At 33.1% G+C, this 19,698-nt stretch overlaps 1 protein-coding gene across 1 annotated transcript; it reads left to right on the top strand.

Annotated features, from left to right (window-relative positions):
• Nucleotides 1-545: 545 nt before the first annotated feature.
• Nucleotides 546-18,052, top strand: l(1)10Bb (BUD31-like protein). Its single transcript, XM_067264775.1, has 4 exons — nt 546-734; nt 8,675-8,797; nt 16,357-16,523; nt 17,909-18,052. The coding sequence occupies exons 1-4, from the start codon at nt 641-643 to the stop codon at nt 17,957-17,959; spliced, it is 435 nt and encodes a 144-aa protein (XP_067120876.1). The 5' UTR covers nt 546-640; the 3' UTR covers nt 17,960-18,052.
• Nucleotides 18,053-19,698: the final 1,646 nt, after the last annotated feature.

Below are 19,698 nucleotides of genomic sequence, written 5' to 3'. Positions count from 1 at the left end.
CAGCCGGATTGCCGAGCAGTTAAGATGTCAGCCTGCCGCTCTGGGAACCAGAATCGAATCCGGACGGTTCGAAAAAACGCGGAAATTTATCGGAGGCAGTCCGTCCAGGTAAGTCGGGCCTTTTTTTTAATTTTTATTTTTCTTTCCCTGTTAGCAAACCAATTATGGATTCGGCCAGGCCTACAATGGGACGGCCGGGTGGTGAGGGACGGGACTTGACATATCCGGACGGACCACCCCCGAAAAATTTCTGAGGATTTTTGACCCGTCCCGATTCGATCCCAGGTCCCCAGAGCGGTAGGCTGCCACCTTGACCGCTCGGCCATCCGGCCTGTGGAGAAAATTTAAAAATAGCATTTTCTTCACGCATATAAAAAATAATTAATTGTTGTCACTAATTCTTAATTTGGTAAAAAATAAGCATGCAATATTAATAAATTTTTATTAAAGCTACGAATTAATTTTAATTAAAAAAAGTAAAAAACTAAGAAGAAAAAAAAAACAATTACAGCGGCTATATTTTGGCGTGAAACTAATTTTAAGTTTTCCGGAAGCCGACGGTTTCTTCTAGCAAACGACTGTTTACAATTTTTCTAGATCGTTCGAATTCGTTTGTCAAAAAGTAAGAAATTAAGAAAAAATGCCGAAAGTACGAAGAAGCAGAAAACCCCCACCGGAAGGTTGGGAATTAATTGAACCGACTATCGAAGAATTAGAACAGAAAATGAGAGAAGGTACGTGCTTAATAATTACGAGCCAGACGACCTGTTATGTCTTATTGTGCAATAATTCAGATCATTTCCCGATCATTCTAACTGAAATTAGGGTTAGGGTAAAGCAAAAGGTATCCAGCTAAAAAAAAGGTCTTAAACTAAATATTAACGAATAGACATAGGCATATTTAGATGTTATTTGACACGCTGAATCGATTGGTATTAAAAAAAATTACTTACGATCAACCTTTTAAAAGTTACGAACGATTTTTTATTTCCGGCTACTTGCTTTGTTTAAGAACAACTTTATTAAGAAATACGCAGGAACTCATCGATATTAACAAAACGAATTACTTTAATTCACCATAATACATTCCATCTACGAGAGAAAGCGACATTAAAAATGCTAAAATGGTGTCGTTAGCCCGCGAACGCACGTACGCACGACAGCCATTAGCGACAACTGACGCAGGGAAATTTTCCCTGACCGGTGGGGAACATGTCGAGCGTGACGTCACTTCCACAATTCCCTACACACACGTGTGCGGTAACAAAAATACTTGACACGAAAATATAAATTTTATATATTAAAACAAAAGTAAAAATTTACTAACAAGTTTAGTTTTCCACGTGTTTGTAACAACATTAACGTCTTTAGCTCTTTATCCCCAGATATGGCTGCTCTGTCTCGACCATCACAAGTAAAGCAAAAGGTATCCAGCTATAATTGCGTTTTATACTCATTCTTTCCTCACTGTTTCTCGTCTAGGGGTTTAAACAGTGTGCATATAGTACACACTCGTCATTAAAGCCTTCCTACGCCTTTTACCCATACATAACGTAATACTATTTTTGTACTTTACAATTGTCACTTTTTTTTAATGTTAGTAGTACAGAGCAGCCAGCATCTAGGGTAAAAGCGTTCGTCGCTGTATAAGCGAGATATAAAAGGCGTAGGAAGGCTTTAATGACGAGTGTGTACTATATGCACACTGTTTAAACCCCTAGACGAGAAACAGTGAGGAAAGAATGAGTATAAAACGCAATTATAGCTGGATACCTTTTGCTTTACTTGTGATGGTCGTAGTACAGAGCAGCCAGCATCTAGGGTAAAAGCGTTCGTCGCTGTATAAGTGAGATATAAAAGGCGTAGGAAGGCTTTAATGACGAGTGTGTACTATATGCACACTGTTTAAACCCCTAGACGAGAAACAGTGAGGAAAGAATGAGTATAAAACGCAATTATAGCTGGAGACCTTTTCGTTAACTTCTGATGGTAGAGTACAGAGCAGCCGGATATCTGGGGATAAAGAGCTAAAGACGTTAATGTTGTTACAAACACGTGGAAAACTAAACTTGTTAGTAAATTTTTACTTTTGTTTTAATATATAAAAATTATATTTTCGTGTCAAGTATTTTTGTTACCGCACACGTGTGTGTAGGGAATTGTGGAAGTGACGTCACGCTCGACATGTTCCCCACCGGTCAGGGAAAATTTCCCTGCGTCAGTTGTCGCTAATGGCTGTCGTGCGTACGTGCGTTCGCGGGCTAACGACACCATTTTAGCATTTTTAATGTCGCTTTCTCTCGTAGATGGAATGTATTATGGTGAATTAAAGGGTTAGGGTAAAGCAAAAGGTATCCAGCTAAAAAAAGGTCTTAAACTAAATATTAACAAATAGACATAGACATATTTAGATGTTATTTGACACGCTGAATCGATTGGTATTAAAAAAAATTACTTACGATCAACCGTTTAAAAGTTACGAACGATTTTTTATTTCCGGCTACTTGCTTCGTTTAAGAACAACTTTATTAAGAAATACGCAGGAACTCATCAATATTAACAAAACGAATTACTTTAATTGGCACAATTCTAGATGTTTATGAGGGGGTCGGGACCTTGACAGGGCGTTAGAACATATTAATAGGAACAAAAAAAGTCTAATAAACTATGGGTGTACGGGCGACCCTTCGCGAGATATAGGTTCCCCAAAATGACTATCGACGTCGGAACTGACGCCGCTTTCTCCGCTAAGCCTATCGCGCGTTTAACAGGCAGCAAGCCCTATTGGGTGTACTATAGATTACTCCCTATGGAATTTCAGGACTTTGATTATATATTTGAACTCAGGGGACCGAGATGAGTTCAACGGTACCCTATTTTTGGACCGGAGATGAAAAATAAATGTTACTTATGGCAGCGAACATGGCGGCCCGACTGACCTCTCGTACGGGTGCCACCACACGCCGCCATGTGCTAAACTAATGATCGATTCACGGTAGTTCTTGAACGAAGTAAAAAAAGGGGGAAACGTCTTCTGTAGGCAATTTTAACGGTAAGCGATGCGACTCCCGATCGGGATAGCGAGGCCGGAACTGACGTAGGCGCATCTTTCGAGGGCTATATCTCGCGAAGGGTCGCCCATACACCCATAGTTTATTAGACTTTTTTGTTCCTATTAATATGCTCTAACGCCCTGTCAAGGTCCCGACCCCCTCATAAACATCTAGAATCTTGCCATCCGTAGCGTCTTATAGGTATTTTTTTTTTTTAAATTGCTTAAAAATTAAGGTGCGTCTTATAATCCGTAAAATACGGTATATATAATGCATCCGTGAAAAATTCTTTTCTAGATGAAAGCTTATGAGAGTGCAATAAATATATCCTTGGACTCTGAATGAGGGTTTTCCCACCCACCCCAGAATTGTAAACCCTGTGTGGGTGAAAGAGTCAAAGGAACTGTATCTGGTGTGTGACTGTTTATGAGATACTAGCCTCCAAAGGTCAGTTTTTACTGTGTACCAGTATGCTGTCTATTCTCTGTGTTCCAGGTAAAGGGTAAGATTGCAGATGTGAATGATGCCGTTGGGACTTAATGGAGCTGTAGAGCATGCCCATAGGAGCAAAAAAGTCAAAGGAACTGTACCTCTAAATTTGACCCTTTGTTAGATATAGCTCTCTGAAATCAGCCGAAAGCCTACTCCTGGGTGCTATAGTGAGTCGTGATGTGCGCTCCGCTAAGCATATTGCATGTTTAATGTTGGTATATCACGATGATTGGGTATTCTATTGGCAAAGAATAAAGAAAAGTCTGACACCTGATCCTTTGCGGATATTTGCCTCCAAATGAGGAACAAAATGGTGGCAGTTCCGGTTGCTGTCTTGCTTGTGGACGTCATGCTTGCAAGCAAGTTATGTTAAAGGCACTGAGATCAGTACCTATAATGAACAGTTAAGTGGGCTACTTGAAACTGGCATAGTTGCATGGACTAAATAATTAAATATAGTAGTCTTAGTGGAGTGTGTGGCACAACTTGCAATTGCATGGCTGTTTTCGGGGGACTATATCTCATGAAGGTTCATTTAGAGGTATGGTTCCTTTGACTTTTTTGCTTCTATGGACATGCTCTATAGCTCTGTTAAGTTCCAGCAGTGTCATTCACATCTGCAGTTGTTACCACCAAAGCACCCACATAGGGCTTCATGTGGCGGAACTCACAAGCTATACAAAAGGTGGGGCACAAGCTATAAAAAAAGGCATCATACTTATTTAAAAAAGCTTCAGACTATGATTCAATGTCAAATCGGCACTCTCACCAGGTGGCACTAGTTGTAATCGGGGCTAACTTGGCCTTGAAAACAAGGAACATTCTGTATTTTCGAGGCCAAGTTTTGGTCAACATGCATCGGAGTTGAGTGGGACAATGAAATTGAAGAACAATATTTGTCCTCTTATGTTTACTGAATAGGCTAGAAGTCATGAATTTTCTGCTGTTTGTCGATAATGGAAATTGGGCCTCTCTTAGGAATTAGGAAAAAACAACACAGACAAAAAGGGGGACATGTGTCGTAATGCATGGGCACCCCTGTCCCCACAGCACCTAAAACTATATAAAGTCAAGTTCACCACGAATGGTCGAGTGGGCTACACAGAACTGGCATAGTTGCCTGGGCTAAATAGCTAAACATGATAGTTTTAGTGGAGTGACATGACTTGTGATCGATGAGAAACCAGAGACGATGACCAGAATATGACCTGGGGCCATATTCTGGTCATCGTCTCTGGTTTCTCATCTCTCACAAGCCAGTTGTTGATTGGCTAATCATTTGTTTACATCCTGAGAGATCACCGCATCTCTCCAAATGTGATTCTAGACAACTTTTTCTCTTGAAGAGTCTCTCATTTTGTAGAGATGAGCTGATAGTTGTCTTTCGACTGGTCTTTTGCCATTTGCCTCGATTTCATTATATCCAATATGGATGACTGGATGCTATTCATGCTGTACAATCGTATTAGAGAATGTTCTCTATCTCGGAAAACAATATTTCGAGAGAGAAAATGCTTCTGATTTTTTTCCAGTGCCTACATGGAAACACCACCGATTCCATTTTTTTAATATAGTCTGGTATGCTATTCATGCCAAGTAATATTAATAAGAAGTAGAATTCACTTTGTACAGCATTACAAAATATTTTTCTTCCAAGCACTTCCATTTTTTTAATTATTGTACATCAATTACTGAACTATTGAATATGATGTTAATCTAACTTAGATAGTTAAGGAGAAATTAGATGGTACTATTTTGAAAAATATCTAAGTACGCACACTTTTCTAACTTTAGGTTATTAAAATTTTTATTTGTTAAGAGACAAATTGACATTACAATCTGTAAAAACATTATAAATCAAAACGCATATATTCATCTAAATTATATGCTTTATTTGAGCATGTGCTTTCCTTGCCATGTGATCTATAATTATGTACTCTGCATTTTCGAAAATTTTACATTTTCATTGGTTAAAATTCTATACCGTGTTGCGCATGCAGATAACCTGAACATGTATAATCAACCTAGTAGAATCTTGACATCAACAACGAAGATGAGAATGTTAAAAGTGACCAGAATCACCACTGCCTCTGAGAGATGAATTTTATCTCTCGTTTTGACGTCATCCGTCCTTGAAAGAAGAGATGAGAGATAAGTGACCAGAATATGGCCCTTGATTTCATGCTGTATCTCACCAAGAGTTGTGTATAGAGGTATGGTTCCTTTGACATTTTTGCTCTTGTGGAGGTGTGGTTCTTTTGACATTTGTTCCTATGGTTCCTGTCTATGGCTCTGATACAGTTCTGACCATCTCATTCAGAGGTGTAATTGTACCTATTTACCCAACATCTTAGAACTGTAAATGTTTATAAAGCTGCATTATGTTTTTATTCTAACTATAATTGTGCATTCTTAATTATAGATTTATGATTCCTGTTTCAGAATGATGTACAGGTGCTCCTCTATTTACAAACAGGTTGGGTTCCTGAAATTTTATTGTAAGTCAAAAACTAAGTACAAAAAGTACATTTTTACACAGAATAAATACTTATTGTTTGTTCTTCTGTGTTTGATCCTTTGATGTATGTAATGGAATACATTATGCTCATTTACCTGCTGGATACTGCTTGGTAGTAGGTGTTTAAAATGCTGTTTTTTCACATAATGTACTGTTTTATAATGCCCAGTTTAATAGAACTATACTTCTTGCATTCATTTCCACTGCTAGATTTACTATTATTCTTTGGAAGCATTTTTGAAATACTAATTGTAAAAGCTTATAAAGATTGCAAACAATAGCAATAACTGCTGTTGACATTACCAACTTTGTCATGACCCCACAAGCATCAAGAGAACTTTAGAATCTGTGTGAAATTTAAATTTTAGACATAAAGTCAAATTGTTCATAAGTCTGTAAGTTTGTAAATTGAATGTTCATAAATAGGGGAGCATCTGTGTCAACTATTGGTCCCAATGGTTATCTATGTTTTAAAAAGAAAATTGAAATATTAGTCCTCACAAGCATAGCAATAATGGATTGAAGAAATACATAAACTGTCAATTGAATTTTATAGACGCAACACACAAAAAGCAAAAATCCAGAAAAATAAATAATTGATGAAAACTAACATATTTAACTGCATTCAGCAGTTGTCATCAGGTTAAAACAGAATTATTTTAAAAGAACAGGAATTTTAACATACAAATTTAAATGGTTAAAACATGCATTTGATTGGACATGGTAATAATTATCATCATCACTGTTTACAAATCAAATAATTATTTTACACAGCTTTCAGGTGTATTGTGTTTATACAAACATCCAGTTATTGGCTCTACTTTATGCCAATTAAATTTTCTTTGATACTAGAGAAGTATGGTAGTCAATGCTCAAATATAACACAAACAATGCAGTTTTCAAGCTGTGATATTAGTTATAAGAAAACAGTTTAAAGCATTTTGCTCTAGTAATTTCTTTGTTTAGAATGTGTTATGAGCAAAGTAAGAGTGATTGAAATTTAAAGAATTTTAGTCCTTTATCCACAGATTAAAAATACATATATACATACATATCTTTATGTCTTTTCCTGTTTGAGTTGGCAGTGAATGGTCTGCTTCCACACTGCTTGATCCAAACATACCTCTCTCACTTCTTCCACACTCATAGAGGCCTTTTGTACTGTACACATTTACGCTGACTTTGACCATGCATACTCACAATGTTCTTTGCAATCAAAGCATCATGCACACCATCTATCCATCTCTTCGGCAGGCAGCCCCTGGGTCACTTGCCACACACCACACCAACATGTACATGCTTTAACAGACATTTGTTGCTCATATGCTCCATATGTCCAAACCATCTCAGCAACCTCTCGTGTGTCTGCTCACTGGGTTGTTTTTGCATTCCACACAACTCATAAATCCTTTCATTCCTAATTCTGTCCATTCATGTCTTGCCACAAACTGCACACAGCATTCTCAGTTCTACAGCATTCACTCCACTTCCAATTTTCTTCTGCCATGCCCATGTTTCTCACCCATACAACAAGGCAGATTAAAAACGATTCTGTTCATTTTAATGATGACTATTTTTTGTGTAAAAATTTAATTATTTATTGTGTTATTAAAATTATTATAGTTATAAAATTATAAATTAATCAAATGATAGTGCTGGATTCATTGGTCCATAACTTGGCTAATTAAATATATAAAGTAGTTTGGACTAAAGATAGGCAATTAAGTCACCATTTTGCATTAAATTTAAAAATAAGAATTTAAGTAATTAATTTAGAGTAGTCTGGTAGAAGAGATTGATCCAGACTGGAACATGAATCTGTAACTCCTACTTACTATGAAGTTGCACTGCCAATTATGTTACTGAAATCTTCATCCAATCTTTGTTTTCAGACCAACAGAATAATTTAAAGTAATTTAATTCTAGTTATTAAATTTAATACAAGATGGCAACTTAATTGTTTACCTGCGGTCCAAATTTTTTTTATTAATCAAATAATGCTAATACATCCAGATTCTCATTGGGCTACAGTATGGCTAATAAATAATTGCCCATATTGTAGCCCAATACAATTTGGTTTTGATTGATAACATTTAAAAAAAATTTATTTACACACTTTTCTCTTCTAGATCAAAAATCTGCAACCTTTCAGCAATGTTGTGCTGAATCTAAGATAGTATTATTTTGGATGCCAACATGATTCTACTAATTTTGATATATATATTATTAAAATTGATCTGGTTATAATGGACTTCAAAAATATATAATTTTGAAGTTGTTGATCAAATTATGCTTACATGTGAAATGCACAGCAGGTAGATGGCAACATGGAGGTAAACACATGCACTGTAATATAAATATATGAGCAAGAGATTTGTTTTTAATGTACCATGGTCTACACTGAATTATGACTTGCATTTAAATGTGTAATTAATAATTAAAACATAATTTTTATTGCATTTCTATTCAATTGGAGTGTCACTGAAAATCGGCCCATGTTCCATAGGTTGCCAACCCCTGTTCTAGATGATCCTTTTTCATTTTCATTATTAAAGTTTGGTGAAAAATTTTTATTGATTTTTATTTTTATTGATAAATTTTTATTTTGTAGCTGAAAGTGATCCTCATGATGGAAAAAGAAAAGTAGAATCTCTTTGGCCGATATTTAAGATTCATCATCAAAAGTCTCGTTATATTTTTGATCTATATCACAAAAGGAAGGCAATTAATTCAGGTTAGTAATAGATAATAAAGAAAATAAGATGTCTAATGCATCTTTAACTGCAGGTAAAGTTGGAGAAATGCATATGAAAGTAAATGTGTTATTTAAAAGTATATTTTAAGATTATGAACAGAAAGTATTGAAGATATTTATTTAACATATATTCTGATCAATGATTTTTTTTAAAGTGTATTGAAGATATATATATTTTTTTTTTAATTGTATAAAATAGTGGCATTACTTGGAAAAATGTTCAGTTTTATATTTATTATTTCTAGCAAGCTTCAATTTATATTCAGGATATACAATCGAATCTTATGTCTTTCAATATTGTGTAAGTGAGAAAAACATACAAGTGAAACTACTGTTAATTGCATTCAGAATGAATATAGAGCATGTTGCTTAGAAAGCAGCTTTAATACAGCTGGTTAAGCAAACTAATGATGCAGTCTGTCAAATGAGCTATGTTATTGGTTTGCTTATTCAACTGTATTAAAGCTGCTTTACTAGACAACATGTCCATTGTTGCCACAAAAATACATCACAGTACATATTAACACTACAACTGAATTTGTATGTGTAATTCTTAACAAGAAAAAGTTTCAATTTACTACATAGATAATATTTTTGAACAACATATAAAAGGAAAATTAAACTCAGTCTAAAATTAAGTCATATACTTAAACAAAACTTGACTAATTTCTTAGTTTTTTTGTCATATACTGATACAGTATGTGATATCAGTTCTCCTTCTGCCAAAACTCATGCAAAAAAATGATTCTAAAGATTAGTTTACATCTGACAGTAATAGTGAAAATTAATGAAAAATTGAAAAGCAAGTTATATTTGCTTAGCAAAATTGATTCACACTACAAAATGTGGAGAGCAAAAATTTTCAACATGTACTGATGTAGTGATTTGCTAAACAGGAAAATTGTTGGAAACTATTTGCTGCCAATTCACTGTCAGTGTGGACTAATTTTAAGTGAAAACATAATTTTTTTTTATTTTCTGGCTGTTATGCTTATGCATACATAACAAGGGAAACTATGGGAATAGTGTCAAATTTTCACTTCCTTTGCAAATCTTCACATTTTGAGACTCCCTGAACCCAAAAAGTCAAAAAAATTCAGTGTATGTGTTGGTATCTATTAAGCTTAATATCTCAGGACAAGGTGAAGATAAAGAAACAAAGTTTGGCACGGTAGCTTGTATATAAGAGGTATTGATGCTATTAAATTTTGATTGTAAAAGGTAAAGGGGATGGAGAGATACAGGGGGTTCACACATCATACCTCGCAAGGGGTCAGACTTAATGAAGATTTTACTTGTTGTTAGCATTTACGGGGTTTTATAAAACTCATCTCTACCCTCAAAATTATCTTTTGCTATTTTATAATAATTAAAAATATATAAAGTTTTTATAACAAAATCTCATAACAGATGGTGCCACATACAGTTTTAGTTATTTATTTTGATTAATAATACAAATGTTATTTTTAAAATAAAATCTTATAAAAGTTGAGAAAGTCGTGCAACTCATTGCTAGATTTTTTTACTTTTATTAATAATCAATTTAAAATTTCCATTTCAAAGTAAATAATACATAAGTGAGAAAAAAAATACTGTATGGTACTAAAAAAATGTGATGTATATGTGCAAAATCATATAAATATAAATGAAAAATATATAACTGAAGTGTTGTATAATGGAGACAGTATTATGCAGAAAATTTTTAACATATAATTGCAAAAAACATAACAGAAATGTCTAAATGGGGTTTAATATATTATAATCAGAATAGTACTGTATGTTCAAGATAATTAATCAACACTAATCATTTAAACATCAAAAGTACTTAAACAAAACACACTATTTTTTAAGGTACTATGGTAATTTCAGTTTTAAATGATAGTTTGAATACTGTCTAAATGTGGTTATGAGGTATTTACTGCTCATGTCATACATAACCTGACAACCCTCTTTTCCAAAATCGTAAAATATATTTTAATATAAAGAGTTATGAATTGATGAGAGAAGGTCTGCAATTGGAAACTGTAATTAGTTTATAGTTACTATAAACTAATCTCCTGACTTCACTATAGTTACTATAGTGAAGTCAGGAGATACACACAAAAATATTTGCATAGGAATCATACTTTATATCAAATAATACAAAAGAATATTGTATTATTCCTTATTTCATAATAATAAAAAATACTGTATGATATTAAATTTTTAATATCTATTAACAGTTGAATATCTTCATAATTTAATTTTACATGAAATGATAACAGGAAATAAGTATTTTTTTATATCCTGTTGTTATAATTTTAAGAAAAATCATATTTTTAGTTTAGAAAACATAAAAATTAAATGATTAATATGATGATCAGAAAGATATTTTCTGTCATGCTCAATAATTTTCACATTTTTTTTGCTCTCAAACACAAAAATGTGCTACTACTTAAACACTTGGTGTTTTCTCATCTTTATTCAGTTGACAACTAGAGTCTGTTCACCTTGGAGACCTGCTGCGGATATGGGTACAGTCTGGCACAAAAATCACACTTTCTCCCTCTGATTTTCAAGGGTCGATGGAAGTGCACCAGACACTGCAGTAGTAGTAGCACACTTATGTGTTTGAGAACCAAAGAAATTATAAAACACAGTTTCAGAGAATTAAAAAAAATAAAAAATTTTCACATTATTGTAATCAGTGTTCTTTTTCTAAAACAATTACTGCCAGTTCACATATATGGTGATTGAACATATACATTTGTTTTTAATGAGTGACTGCAACATACCAGCAGTTGCTCAGTAAAAACAAATCTACACAGCTCATTTTCTATAAATTTATGGGTGTACTATAGATTGCACCCTATGGAATTTCGAGACTTTGAGTATATATTTGAATTCGGGATTGAGACGAGTTCAATGGTACCCTACTTTTGGACCGGAGACAAAAAATAAGAGTTTTTAAGTTATCATACTTTTTTAATGCTATCATGCAGATGGCACCATAGTTGCTAGTACTGCCATCTTGTGGTAAAGTCTGCAAACCATGACGCCAGACTATGGTCATCTCCTGGAGGGATAGGTTAGGTTTATTGGACAAGCCACGAAAGTGGCACATAGTACTAGCCGACCGCGAGCGATAGCGAGCATGTCAGCAGCTGAGGGGCCATAGGCCCCGAGGTTGAGGAGTGCGAGGGTGTGCGAAAAGGACTTAACTCCAGCTGCAGACGATCGGTGTGCTTGTGGATCAACATCTGCCTCTGTTGAAGGTATATATGGCCAACTTGCCGGACTGCCTGTTAAACATGCGAAAGGCTTAGCGGAGAGAGCGACATGACTCCCGATCATCACGCAATCACCAAAAAAAGTGTGATAACTTTTTAATTTTTTGTCTCCGGTCCAAAAGTAGGGTATCGTTGAACTCATCTTGGTCCCCTGAGTTCAAATATATACTCAAAGTCCCGAAATTCCATAGGGTGCAATCTATAATATCTCCAAATTTACTGGCTCATTTGCTGTTAGAATGTGCTGGTATCCCTCTCTTACCAGATAGGGATACCAGCACATTCTAACAGAAAATAAGTCCTGATTATAATTAAAGCAAAGTTCAAACAGAAATTTAGTTACATGTCACTAATTGAGTGATCATAGATTTGATAAGTAGTACATTTATTTAAAAAAAAAAATGGAAAAACAAAGATTCAAATGCATTTTTACTATTTAATTATAATAAAATTCTATTATTATTCTATCTATTTTTATTCTTTTCTTACAAAAGTATATACAGTCAATTCTTGATAAGATAAACTCATTTATTTCAAACAAGAAATTTACCTTATCAAATAATTCATCTTGTTGAGGAATAATAGAAATTTATTTATTTAAAGCAATCAGTAATTACAGTTTGACATTTTCCAACAGATTCTAAATAATTAACCTTTTGTTCAATTCATCCAATTTATCGAAAAATGAATTAGGTATCATCAATTTTATTATACTGTAATAATGTAAATGCTTAATACATTTAATTTCATCTAAACCAGTAACTAATGGAATAGATTCTTACTCAGTAACAAGTTCATCATCACTATTATTCAATAATCAAATATTCACCTTATGGAATATTTTTAACATTAAATGTATAGCAAATGGCAAATGTTCATGAAAATTGCTCACCTTATTGGGAACTGACTGTATATGTTAGTCCATTTACGTAAATTTAGCAATCTCAAATAATATCTTAAATAAAAGACTTTTGTGATGAAAACATGATTAACTAAAACATTACATTTTTACTCTCCCTGCTGTTATATATAACACAGGTAAAGTATGGTGATTGGTCAAAACATGACCCCCCAGATTTTTACATTTTTGGACTCTGGACTCCTTGAAATATGGAAGAAATTTGCAAAAAAATTTGAGGATTTTTTTCTGTATGTATGGATGTGTGTGTCTGTGTGGGGCATGATTTTGTTCGCCCTCTTTGAAACTTAATAACTCCTGTGCTTTTTGTTGAAAATTTTTGAAATTTTGCAAAGAGGTTTTTATGTTAGAGAGATTGTTGCTATTAAATTTTGGTGGTTAAAGATTGGGGGTGTGGGAAGATAAAGGGATCGTGTGTATCTTCAGTAGGGTCAGACTTAATGATGATTTTACTCATTATTAGCATTTACAATTTTTTATAAAATGCTTCCCTACTCTCAAAATTAAGCTTTTTGCTATTTATAATAGTTAAAAATATAAAAGTTTTTTAAAATAAAATATAATAGCAGATGGCATCACCAAATGTTGCCAAGAAAGTTAAGCAACTTGTTGCTGGATTTTTTAAAATTGAATTTGAGAATGAATAATATTTCAGGTAACTCTTAGTATTCACAAGGGTTAGGTTTGTTGGAAATCTCACAAATACCAAATAGGAAGGCCTGTGGGAAAATTGAATTGGGTTCCTGAGATTGAGCCAATGAGCTGAACTAAAACATGTTGCTGCCTTTGGAAATATTTAAACATTTGTAGATGATTCAGCAAGCAAATAATAACAACTAGGGTTTACAGTGGGTGATTGGTTAACAAACAAATCGGATAATGAACACTTTCGCGGAAGATTTTTATAATTGGACAACGAACACATGTTTGGATATCAAACACCTCGCAGAACAAACATAAGAAGAAGCGACGTAAAATAATGAATACCGATTGATCTTCCCTTGTCTTTGGGCAAAAATTCGAAAGTTTTCGGAGTGTGGGAGACGTTGACATCGACGCTCAACCCGGTATATACTGATTAGATAATATTCCTCCGAACTTTGAAACTCTCCCTTGTAATTCCAGCCTTTTATTTTTCTAACAGAAACAATTCTTTTATAGTATTCATGAGACTGTCAGATGGGCATTCGTTAATTTTTGCGTCGGTTTTTATTTTCAAAAGGTGAGATTATAATAGCAAAAGTAGATAGTGAGCAGAAGATGTTTGATGTTGCTGGGCAGTATGGTTCAAACAGGTCTACAGTACACTGCAATTCAATTTTATTTAAGAAAGATTCACTATAATCAAGAAGGCTCAAGCAGCTTAAGGAGTAACAAAAATCACATTAAGAAATAAAGAACATTGAAGAGCTCATAATGGACCTGAAACAGATCTAACGACAGAAGAACACCAAAAACTCTTGAATGAAGAACACCAAGAATCTCCGCAAGATATGTTTTTTTCTGAAAAAGAGGATTAATGCTGATATCTGCTCTTAAACATCTTTTGAAGAAGTGGGAGGATGTCAGAACAACAGTCTTAGAATGGCATCCAAACCAGGTTGAGGTTAATAGGCTGAGGGATCTTCTACAATTACAATGCTATTAATTACTTCTGAAAAATCCTGAAGAAGAAAGAAAAGCAATCAACATTAGACAGATTCTTTAACCCCTACAAACGGAAAAAACATGACTAATAAAAATGCACAGGATCTTGCATTTTTATTATATGTATTTTTATTATTACATATAAATAAATGTAGTAAGAAAGTATATATTTTTTTATTTTTTGGGGTCTCCAGAACGAATTAATCAAATTCTCATAAAAACCTATGGTAAATCGATAATCGGTTAACGAACAAAGTTTTGGAACGGATTATGTTCATTAACCGATCACCCACTATATTTTATTCATATGTTTAATCATGTTAAAAACATTTTAAGATGATTGTGGAGTTAAAACAGTTTGGAAAAACTGAGTTAATGTTCTTGACTTACTTTTTTATTTGTGTTTGTCAAGTCTTTAGCATAGGGGAGCTAGGCTGCTTCCAAAACTCACTTAAATTTAAGACTGCACTGAGATAGGATCTTATTCTTGCAACTCCTTGTACAAACAATCAATAGGCTGTGCATTCTTAAAACCTGTCATTGGCAGCTTTAGCATTTTTTCCTGTTCATCGTGTTTCTCTTCACTGTTGGTCTTGTATGATTTTGCAGAACACATTGTTGCTATAATCGTTTCCATGAACTTGTACTAGATATTGAATACTTTTTGGATGTGATTCTACAAGCTCAAATGGCAGCAAGCAAGTTAGAGTACCAAAATCTGATGTCTTGTTTTACTGTTGGAAATTCTAAACACATATGTAATACAGTGATAGAGATGTGATCTGACCTCTCAAGGAATTTTAATACTCTTTAATTAATCATTAACAGAATCCTTAAACACCTGATACTGAAAAATGTTTATTAAATGAACATTAATGTTTTCAACCTAATACTATAGAATTTATTAAGCATACATTGCTTAAGAAATTCTACTTTACAATTCTTAAGAAATGTATGTTTAACAATGTCTATCCAATGTCCATTTATAGAATCAGTATTCCAAAGGAGTGTGCTTCATCGAAAGAAAAAATTAAAAAGGATTGTCTATGTAAGTCCATCAGATTGACAAAAAATAGAAAATATGAAATGTTACAAGAACTCATTGCATTAGAAAATTAAATATAAATGAATGATCCAGGAAGGCTTAAAGAAATTAACGAAAGAGTGGTTAAATTGACAAACAGAGTATACAGAGGTTTAAAGATTCTGCCTGTAGTTAATTCCAATAAAGACTAATATTCACAAAGACATATTCACAAAGAAACATAGGCCACTTGACAAAGAGACATGATTATATCTCTTTGTCAAGTGGCCTATGTTTCTCTGACAAGGTTCAAAATTGTTATTGGAGTATAAGTTGTCATGGTATATCTAGATGATTTTACATATTTATCTGCAAGTGAAATCTTAATTTTTTGCTTTATCCATATAATGGTCTTCATATCCATAATCCTTTCCATTTCTGTGTTGGACAAGTTTCCAGCTTACATTTATAGCAAAATTTAACATAAAAATTTTTTGTAACAAGTTTCTGTTTAGACAGGTTACAATTTTAGACAGATTTTACTGTATTATAAGCTGATGTAAATATTAACAATATTTTCATCAGCTTTGATTAAAAAACATAAAGAATTACTTAATTATTAAAAATTACATAAAATATAATGTTTCATTAATGTGAATTTTTTTGTTTATTATTTCAGAACTTTATCAATATTGCCTTAAGGAAGGAATTGCAGACAAGAATTTAATAGCTAAATGGAAGAAACAGGGATATGAAAATTTATGTTGCTTACGTTGCATACAGACAAGGGATACAAACTTTGGAACCAATTGCATCTGCAGAGTTCCAAAAAGTAAATTAGAAGAGGTAAATAAATTACCTTTAAGAGTTCAGTAATAATTAATAATTAGAAACTGGTTTCTAGACCAACTTCTTACATGTGTCTGGTGGACACTAAGCGGGCTTTTTAATCAAGCCCATTATTTATGTATTTATTTATTTATCACAATTACAATAGGAAGTGTCATGCATATGACTTAAGATTTCCTCATCAGTTTGAATATTGGTCCAGATTTCAGTTTGGCTAGGGCCGTAATGAGAATGACTGAGTGGTAAGAGAGAGAGAGATCTCTCTCTCACTGCTCAGCTGTCTCAAAAAATCCTAGAAATTTTTTGATCTATCTGGACTCATTCCCATATGTTCTGGATCAGTAGTCTAATTTAATCACTCTGCTGTCTGGTTGTGTCATCAGCATACATAGCTTAATTACTTAAAATTCAAAATTAATTTTTAATTAGGTAGAAAAATTCTAGAAGAGATTAATTCAGAGTGATATTTGAACTTTCAACTAGTGCAAATCACACAAGTGTGTTGCCAGTTATGCTATTCAGATTGTTATTGCCTTTGCTTTTGGAAATTTATACATCTGTACTTAATCATGCCAATTGATAAACTGCCAATATTGCTATATAAGTAATTTTAATAATGATTTGATTAAATTAGCCTTAATAAATCCAATATTAAGGTAATTTAGGCTTATATTTCATGTAAATATTTGTATCATCATTCTGTCCATGCAATTGATTAACACACACAAATTTCATATAGAATGATGATACAAATACAGGGTTTCCAAAGAGAATGCTATTCTTTTAAATTATTGTAATAATGTTAATTATTATCCAAGAACATCAAAACATATGTTAAAATACTGGAAAACCATCCAAGTTTCAACTTTGCCCATTACAATTTCTCAATGCATACACTTCATATTGCACGTCACACATCTGACTGATATTCAAATTCTTCCTACACTCACTATGGCATGTCTATCATCACTCCTCCATGGCAGCTGTAATTCTCTGGCTCCTGCAGATTACTCACATTGTACAATGATGAGCAATCTGAAGTTTGCAAACTGCAGAACACAAAATGGCTTTTTTATTGTAGAGTTGCCATTTTTGTTTACATGACTTCCTAGAGGTAGTAGATGATGAGATATTTGTACGCAGACATGAGAAAAACTCTGATGGTTACTCTGTCAATTGGTGTACGTTGCATACTTCTCGGATAATAATTAACATAATTACAGTAATTTAAAATAGCATTCATTTTGGAAGACTGTTAACAATATTAATATTAGAAAATCTGTTTTTAAAATTATTTATTAGATAATAAATTAATGAACTGTTGTATATTAATTATTATTATTAATTAAATAATCACTTATCCTTTTTTTTCAATTTTATAGGGAAAAATTGTAGAATGCGTCCACTGCGGCTGTAGAGGTTGTTCCGGCTGATCGACTCTATTATTATTCTGTAAATATATTAAATTCATAATGTAAGGACTTATATGCTCATAATTGCAATAAAATTATTTGAACAATTAAAAAGTTTATTTATTTTGTAAATATATCTTTTAATTCATATAACTATCAAATGTAACTTAGAGAAGATTAATCTTCTCTTAGAATATCAATATACTTATGTATATTTACATCAGTTTAAGTGTGATCAATGCCAATGATTATAACATTTAACATAATATTTCTCACATAAATGATACTTCAACATTTAGATTTTTATTTTTAGATAATTTCTCATTTTGTTTTTATTAGGAGTAATTTTATTGTTGCAGTGGAAGCCGTACATGACACAAGCTCTATAGCATGTTAGATCCATATTCTATGTAGGGTCTGATCTTATGTAAAAAAATAAATTAATAAAGTAATGCCCCAATTAGAACTGAATAAATTGAGACTCATTCAGTGTCTGATTTTCTCTTAGAGTTGAGAAAATCAGACCTACTACAAATTTTAATCTTTACCACATTCTTCTGGACATTAACTTTCGTATCGACATTGAAGTCGTTAAACCATTTCCTAATACTTATTAATTTTCAAGTTTCTAACTGTTGTAATATTGAGTTGAGAAATTTTCTCTTCCACAATTAAGTTTGGGCTTGAAGGAAGCTATAACATGTTAGATCCACATTCTATGTAGAGTCTGACCAAATAATCAGCTTTGGCTTCGGCCAAAATTCGCAGGTTCCCCGAAAGCAAAGATTCATTTAATACCTAATTATTTAGATGCAATTACTTGTGTGCACACATTAATAGTAGCAAAAACTAACAAGTGATGAAACGAAAAATCTTTTAGCATTATGCAATTACTTCAGCCTTGGCGGAAGCTGACAGTAAAACTTAAGTTTGGGTTTGGCTGAAGAAATTACTTTCGGTTGGACCTTAATTCTATTAATCCAAATTTATCCATTGTCCATTGAATTTGTCAATATATTCTTTAACTGGTAGGGCTGGCATGGAGATTTCATCAGTTCTGAATCTGGAACAAATTATAAATATTGCAAAAAATCTTTTAGAATAGAGCCCAATGTGTCCAAGAAAGATTGCTCGAGAAAAATTCCCTGTGTTCTTTGTCCATCTGGATTTGTTTTCGAGTACCCCGGAGAGGTGGGCCGAAATGTTAACTGGCCGGCAAAATATAGGTCAATCCGCATCATAGGGTAGATGTACCAGTTTTGGCCAGTGTAGTACCAGTTCTGACCAGAAAAAAAATTTAACTTAAAAATATAATCACAAATGAAACAAACTTTTATTGTTAACTGTTCACACAGTTAACAATAAAAGTTTGTTTCATTGGACAGATTTGAATATGTGGTGATTATATTTTTAAGTTAAATTTGTTTTCTGGCCAGAACTGGTACATCTACCCTACCGATTCATTATGCTAGACATGTAAAAATGTACTAAGAATTAAGATTATTAATAATAATAATTCATTTAAAATACAGTAGCCCCTTGTTATATTGCACATTAGGAAAACAAATCAAATCAAGCGATACATCAGATGGTGCAATAAAACATTACCTATCCATTATTGGCTAGATAATGTTTATATAGCACTTTTATAATTGGAAGACAAAAAGTACTGTGATATATCCAAATGAGCTGTATAATGTAGAGCAATTGTAATTAGTTTCACTTATACTTTTATTTATGTTGTTGCTCTAGCTTATTTT

Source organism: Centruroides vittatus, unplaced genomic scaffold (genome assembly GCF_030686945.1).
Source record: "Centruroides vittatus isolate TY-2023 unplaced genomic scaffold, ASM3068694v2 contig_1916, whole genome shotgun sequence".
Lineage (NCBI taxonomy): Eukaryota > Metazoa > Arthropoda > Arachnida > Scorpiones > Buthidae > Centruroides > Centruroides vittatus.
This window is presented reverse-complemented; position numbering and strand designations above follow the sequence as displayed.